General features: G+C 42.5%; 1 protein-coding gene across 1 annotated transcript; it reads left to right on the plus strand.

Moving 5' to 3' along the window:
- The first annotated feature begins 6,399 nt into the window (after positions 1 to 6,399).
- LOC108577293 (piggyBac transposable element-derived protein 4-like) lies at positions 6,400 to 7,430 on the plus strand. Its single transcript, XM_017940431.1, is given in 3 exon segments — positions 6,400 to 6,643; positions 7,022 to 7,051; positions 7,054 to 7,430. Coding segments are annotated over 3 exon segments (651 nt in total).
- The last annotated feature ends 470 nt before the right edge of the window (positions 7,431 to 7,900 follow it).

The raw sequence follows: 7,900 nt of genomic DNA on the forward strand, positions 1-7,900 counted from the left end.
TCATTTCCGCCCTCACCCCTTCGATCTCTCTGGAGACCATCTCCTTTATCGAGGTGATGGCCTCCATTATGTAGTCCTGGTGTTTGGTCCGCCTTTCCTCCCCTCGCAGGGACGCCCCTGACGTCCGAAGCGGCGACGCCACCGGTCGCGGCGAATTTGGTGTCCGCCGCGACGATGGCGCCTCCACCAAGGTTGCCGTAGACGGGAAGCGCGGTGAGGAGGTCAAAGCCCCCTCATACCCGCCCCCACGGCCCTCCTCGCGGAGATCCTCGCCCTGCGTTTGAATCGCAGCCGCCCGGAGCTCCGCCACCTCCGCGCGGAGGGCGACAACCTCGCTCCTTAGAGCGGCGGTGTCACCCTCCTCAGGGGGGACTGCAATCCTTTGTATAGCCTCCATACTGGCGCATACAAGGGTATCCGCTGCCCGCTTGAGGGCCTTCTGTAGTGGGCCCTGAAGATGTCCACTCTTAGCGGCGATTTTCAAAATTTGGTCGCCGGCTTCCAACACTTGGCGCCCTATGTCCTCAAGGTCCTTCCGCCTCCTGGTGGGGGCTGGGACCCTCGTATCGAGGATATCCCCGATAAGGGCATTCGCAGCCTCCTCCACGGCCAGCCTTTCCCTGGCCTCCTTCTCCTTTAACTTTCGGGCGTAGTCCACAGTTGTTGTGGGGCGGCCCCTGCTTTGCTTACGGGCGGGGGGTTTTAACTCCCCCGCATCCCCGTACTCAGACCCGCTAGAGTCACCTGGCTCCTTCACATCACTGGGCCTAGCCGAACCCCCCACGCCGGCGGACGACACCGACCCAGAGCGTAGTCTGATCGGATTAAAATATGTCCTAGCGAGAGAAAAATTAGAAATTAACTTCTCTCGTCCTCAGTAGTTCAATCGTGTTATAAAATGAGCCTTCCGAAGGGTGACTGAGAATCTATTGTAACGGTCAAAGGATCGACGCGATCACTACATGGAGGAAATTCCGTGCTGTTGCGAAACGTTCGCTACCTTCATCAAACCATTGACACCTCCTCCCGAAGGTAACAAGGAACCAATCAGTGTGCATACCATTCTAATGAACTAAGCCTAATACGCATAAAAGGACTAGAATAAGAGAGAAAAAAATAGGTAATAAGAAAACATCGACATTCAAGTGCGGTACTGTCTGTGACATTCGACTCTGTAAAAATATTCATTCAAGTGCGACCAGTTCGCAGCATTCGACAACCGGACAAGTTCACGGCATCTAGTTTCCTCTTCATTGTGTAGGAATATAGAACGTTCAATACTTAACAAACAACGCCAACCCGACCTTCATCAGAACGAAGCGTGGGAAGCTGCGTTAACAGTTATATCGTTGAAAAATTGTCGTTATCAAGGAAAATGCTCGAACGCTTCTCCATTACACTGTACACAATTCATACAACGTTTTTCAATTATTTTCATTACTGAGTTAAGGTGATCTCTGGTTATCTCTACGGTGCCACAATATCTTGGCGACCCCGCTCACCCGCTCCCCTAGACTTAAAAATATCTCAATAACCAATCATTTTTCGACCATTATACTTCAATACCTTTTTATGTAGAATGTCGAAAGGAATCTATCTGTGTAAAAAAAAGTATGAATTTTCATTTTAAAAAATAATACAATTATTGATTACACATGCATCATTGCACTTCTAAAAAAGATATGGTCTTACGGATGTAATACTTTTTGAACAATTCACCTTCCTCCTCTGACATTTTTCTGTAACTGTACTGGTAACGGAGTTATAACATGTAACAACTGCGTAGACTACCCTGTATATACTATAGTCCGAACTACCGTCACACCCTCATTAATAAATTGGCGTAAGTGTTCTGTCGGTTTCAATAGAGTTGACTATTTCTTATTGTACTTGTATTAAACGTGTAGGCGTGTGATCTAAAAATGCTTGTAATTGTATTTCTGCAGTAATCTCTGTAATATTTATATATTGTTGACAGGGATAGCAATCTTTTTTTCCTTGCACAACCAAGAAATAGCTTGGGTATATTTTTGCATTTCGTGATTTCGCTTGCGGATATATCAAACGATACCGATGTGACGTCATTTTTGTATCTATTATATGTATATGTATATGTATGTGTTATGGTAAGTGATAACTTTTTTCTATTTTACTGACCCTTGTTAGAGAATTCATTCTTACCTCTTTGAAAATTACGGCCGCATCTCGTTTCCCTTCTCTACGTAAGCTAGTTTCAGCCGCAAAGCATATCTCTTCGCTAAGTGCCATATCTAATGTAGACTAAATTTTACTTGTTTTACTTCTTTCATTACTTTTTCGAAAACATTTTGTAGGACGACCGACAGGTGTTACAGGTACTCTTACTAACACAGATGTACATGGTGTATTTATTCCATGTCCGCAAAGTTAATGGTTCCTGCATAACCACTTTCCTTCATTCTTTAAAAATGATTAATATGTTCGTTTATTTGCTTTCCGCCTACTGGCTAATTGAGAGCACAAAGATTCAGTTCTCTTCCTGATTATATCTATGCTACTCTGTTCTACTAGTTTGGTTCAAAATATTCAACACATATTACAAAACATTTTCCCTCTTTTTTGATGAATATTTTTCTTTTCTCCAAATTTCAAAAAGACCTTTTCGAGCTGTTCCGTCGCGCAGGGGTCTTCGTTGACCGGGTTTATGACACGCTCGCACCAGAAGGTTATTTTTAAGAACAAAGACGCTTCGTAGCTCCGCGAAAATATAGGTAATTTCTTGCAAACAATGGCTTTAGAATTTCTATCTTTCGGCGTCCTCAATAGCCGAAGACGTGTCACAAACCAGGTATTCCTGAAGGGTCAATACACACGCGCGTATAACGGCACTTTCGGCCGAGGGTTGACATTTTTCCTGTTTTTACACTCACTACACGATACCTCACAAATCCCCAAACCCTACAATTAGACACTATATTGGCAATGTAGCAGCAATAAACCCATAAGGCCAACCGATGTCGCAGCACCCTCATAACAGTTCCATTGACTTTAACTTTAAACCTTCAGAAAGTATATTCACCAGATGCAAACACACACTTCTCTCGCGACCAGTATCATTGTCACTCAGAATATAATTATACTTGTTAATAGTTAACCCCTTACACTACGCTGAACCTCGGAAAAAGCCAGGCCAAACCTGTCCGCCTGAATGGTCGCGCAGAGAGCCGAGTGGCGGAGCCCGATTTTGAATAATAATTGCAAAATGTAAAGAATAAATTAATAAATGTAACTAACTTTTTATGAAACTACAGTATAATAGGTTAATAATAACATTAATTGGAGTGTAAAGAAAAAAATGGGTGAAATATCATATGAGGGTCTTTTGTGTTACTATTTCTGAGGAGCGTATGAGGGTTAAAAAGGGAAGCATTTTCCCAGAGAGATTATTGTTGTTGTTTGGGTTGCTGACGCGAGAACGGACTTTATTCGTTTAGTTGTTTAGTCGTTAGTTGTATTTTAGTATCACCTGCGTTAATTTTAATCATTAATTGTTTTCTATGTACAGGGTGTCCCAGCCGAAGCAGGCCACCTAAATATTTCCTTCGTTTTTCATGATATAAAAAATATTTATGACATTGTAGCGTGTACGTCATCGTCAACAAACCCTTACCGAACGTCGTTCTATTCTTCCACGCCAACTTTCTCTTTTCCAACTCCTTCAGATTTTAGTTTCCGTTCTTTTGTCTCTCCCCGGGTTAAGACTTGCTTTCGTCCTCGAGTAGCCTAAGAAGCGCACATGTCGCATCCAGGTTCGCACGAGGACGAACGGCCCGCTTTCTACGAATTTTCCGTTTCCACCACTTTCTCCACTTCTATCTTTATCTATCGCTACTCCTATCTCCTTGTCCTAACAATATAAAAACCCAGTACGCCTACACCTCCGGACAGTTTTTCCTTTACCGACCATCGCGACGTACCCGCCGAACCGCTGCCGCCGGGACAATTAACAAAATAAACGATTGTATTTTCTGGACCAATTATACGCCTATACGACCATACACTTATATTTTAATAAATTGAGGTGAAAACAGTGTAACGACGTTCCTCACCCACCTCAACATAATATTAATGGTTTGAAACGAGAAATAATCTGGAAAAAGAATTTTTTTTGTCAGGTCTTTTTTTCTTGGTTTTTTCCAGGTCACTGTTATTGTTTATGTGAAAAACACGTATTTTATTTCATTGCATCTTGTAGTGGATGAAAAAATACATTTGAATACGTTTCACTCATGACCTTGAAATGACCAAGTGACTTTAGAAGTGAAAAATGTAATTTTTCCTGAATAATATTCGAACTTACTATTTATGTTGTAGCGGCCAGCTACAGGCCACACTTGGCGCACAGATGACCAGCGCGGTTTATGACGGGCGCGCTAGCAAAAACTATTTTTGAGGAAACCGTTTTTAGCTGTTTAACTTTTCTTAAATATTACAAAACATGTTTTTCGTAAAAACTTTCACCGACGGTCTCAATAGTAAATTGCCCCGCCATAAAACTAAGATTTCCGAAAGGTTCGCCGTACAGGGCCACGAGGCCGAACATGTACATATCACAGGTACCGAACCTAGAGGAAATTCCGCTGAGTTGCTAAGTCTCCGACGGCGAACTCGCCCCCCCACTAGAAAGCCTCGCTGTCCTGGAAAAAGCGCGCCAAGGGCGCAAGGGGCAAGCGTAGACTAAGTAACGAAATTCCTGATTGGTTAACCCGATGCATCGGTATTAACCAATTAGGAAAAGTAGTGAAGAGTGGAACAGGAAAAAGCTGGGGAGGCAGTCAGTCATTCTCTGACCTCTCGAGCCATCAGTCAAAAATAAAAAGACTTCACAGAGTAATTGTGTGGGTGTATTTTACCCCGACCACGTTCCCTTCTTATCCGTCAAGACCTACAATGTTATTAAGTGTTCAAAGTGATATCCATCGGTAGCGATACACTTTCTGATACGAGTTATTACTACTTGTCATGCTCTTTCAACTAATTGTAAGTTGTGTTTATCAACAGATACGTATAAAGATCTGATTCGTAGCTGACTACGAAGAGATTGTTAGGACTAAATAAACCTTAACAAACGTCTCACGATGTTCTATTATTCGAAGGAAGAACAAATTAATCTGATTTACACTTACGGTGCAGCTAATAAGTGCATAAGAGGAGCTGTACGACTGTACAAAGAACAATTCCCTAATCGAAACTGTCCATCACATTTGTCGTATGCTGCGGTTATCAAGAAATTCGAACAAACCGGCAATATTCAAAGAAAAAAACCTTTCAGAACTAAACCTGTTACACACGAGGCAAACTTAACAAGAGTCGGTCTTGTAATACAAAGCTACTATACAGAGCGGTTTGTATTGGAAAACCTTACCGCAAAAGTCATTAGCTTCTAATGAAGCTTCTAATAAAGTCAACAATGATAGAGTAACGTATGTTCTGTTCAAATGCTACAGGATCGCATAAACTTCGGCTAACAATGTCTGGAAAATCAAAAAATCCTCCTTGTTTTAAGCATATATCAAGTTTACCCATCATATATCGAGCTCCGAAAAATGAATGGATGAACATAGATGTCTTTAACTCTGAGTGCTATGGACGCATACATTCGTCCGGCGAAAGCTATCGGTGTGGATTATGGGTGCATAAATACGTTCGGTAAAAGTTACCAGCATAGACTTTGGGCGCATATATGCGTTTATCAATTCTTTTTTATTTTTCGCGTACTGCAGTTACGATTTATCGCATTGAGCAACAGGAACGAGGAATAAGAATATATCAAAATCAAGGCGCTGGGAACAAAGCATGTGTAGTTAACCCACGTTCACCAGTGCAGGCGGCCCCAAAACTGGAGCCGTGGTGGAGTCGGTTCAAATCGGCTCGCAGCTCCGCCTCCCCGTGGCCCCTGCTGGTAACGACGCTCCGGGCTGCCCTGCAGCCGAATACCTATTGACAAACACGAATACAACTGTGTATACACAGCTACCAAAGTGGATAAAGATGCTGCTTTCGTATATACAACAGGCGATGAGAGTGCTAGGACTTGTTCAGGCATACTAATGACACCAGATGCTTACTGGTAGAAGTTAGTTGGTTTGTTCGAATACCCAGGTGGATTACCGCAGCTATATGAAGTAATGCGAGAAACAAGAGGGCTCTCAAACGTGCTAGGCACTTATGCCGGCTTAGCAAATAAGGAAGAATATGTGATTACTATCCAATGTTCTAGAAGGATTTAGCCTCGAAAAGGTGAACGCGGGGTGCCTTCTGGTAAGAGGACTGTGAAAAACAGCGCAGCACTTACCCCAAAACCTCGAAACAGAGCAGAGCGGTAAAAGTGATAAATTAAAACAAATTCATATTTCTAACATGTTATTACTACAAAAGTTTCACTTTAATGATAATAATATCATAAATAACCCAATAACAAAAATACGACCAGTAGTCGACAAACTGAAGATATTCTTTTCGCAATCATTTATACCGTATGAAAATCTATGCATTGACGAAATCCTCTTACTATACAAAGGCAGATGTTACTTTAAACAGTTTATACCTTCTAAGAGAAGTAGGTTTGGCATCAAGACATTTGTCCTTTGGAACTGTAAAATTAATTACATGTCGTTCGCTAAGACACGAAATTATGACGCGACGACGACACCACCCGTTGTCCCGCATCACCGGTTTATACTTGCAAATAGACAACTCGCGAAAAAGATCTTTCTTCGAATAACGAGCATTGATTGGCCCGTTCCTCGAATTTGTAGCTTCGGAAAATTGTATATAAACAACATTCCATTGTAAAGACTAGACCCAGTAAAACATTGTATCTCAAGCTGAAACGTTGCTCCACAATAAAACACAGCAACTTACAACAAAATTCGTTTTCATAACTAAACATACTCTCTATGACCTTTTCATCCCATATCCTCATTGGGTTGAAAAAGGACTGTGACGCCTCACATCAAGAAATAAGAGCGTGGTACAAAACATTACATATTGGACTTTGTAATTCATTCCGGAACAAAACAGAGATTAATCAAAGTATTGCAGCCATTGGAATTTCTGGAAACGTTGTAATGACGCTTCTTCCACCTTATCTTGTAAAGGGTCATGCACTAATTACAGATAATTGGTATACAAGCCCACGTTTATATATTTTACTACCTGAACACACATCTAATGCATTTGGGACTGTTCGTAAAAATAGAAAAGAAATGCCTTGTATGGAAGAAAACCTGAAGATGGGAGAAATTTGCTACTGGTCCGGTAACAATTTATTGGCAATGAAATGGCGTGACAAAAAGGACGCCTGTCTGTTGTCTTCTGTACACACAGTTAGGTTGATTGAAATTGAGAGAAGAGATTATCGTACAGGATTAAATAAGAAAAAACCATAGTTTATGTCGAAATCGGCTTTGCTTCCTCACCTCTGAGCCAAGGAACACCCACTTGGAGGGATTTTGGCCAATTAAAAGCAAAGTATGAGAGGTTCTTCTTTGGACCAGGCTGGGTTAATGGTTGGGATACCCTCAGAGTCTCGGCATCCTCAACAGTCGCAGACCTTTACCCAGTGACCGTGGTACGGGCTCAGCTACCCCGAGGCACCTGAGCTCCACAAACCATAATCCTCTTAAGGCATATTTCGCAGGAACGGAGGGCTTCCCTTAGCTGACCGACCCGCGGGGGTGAAAACCCCTTAAAAAATCCCTAACTCCAAACTATGGCGCGTGGTGAGGAGGGTCCGCCCTGATCTTGCACATCCGGACGTAGCTGGAGGGAGCACCAGTTACTAACGGCCACCCCTCGGGAACCGGGCGAAACCCGGGATGTAATAACCTTACCCAGGCAAGGGCGGCTCTGCCTGTGT

The sequence above is a fragment of the Habropoda laboriosa genome, unplaced genomic scaffold, assembly GCF_001263275.1.
Source record: "Habropoda laboriosa isolate 0110345459 unplaced genomic scaffold, ASM126327v1 scaffold739, whole genome shotgun sequence".
NCBI classification, from domain to species: Eukaryota; Metazoa; Arthropoda; class Insecta; order Hymenoptera; family Apidae; genus Habropoda; species Habropoda laboriosa.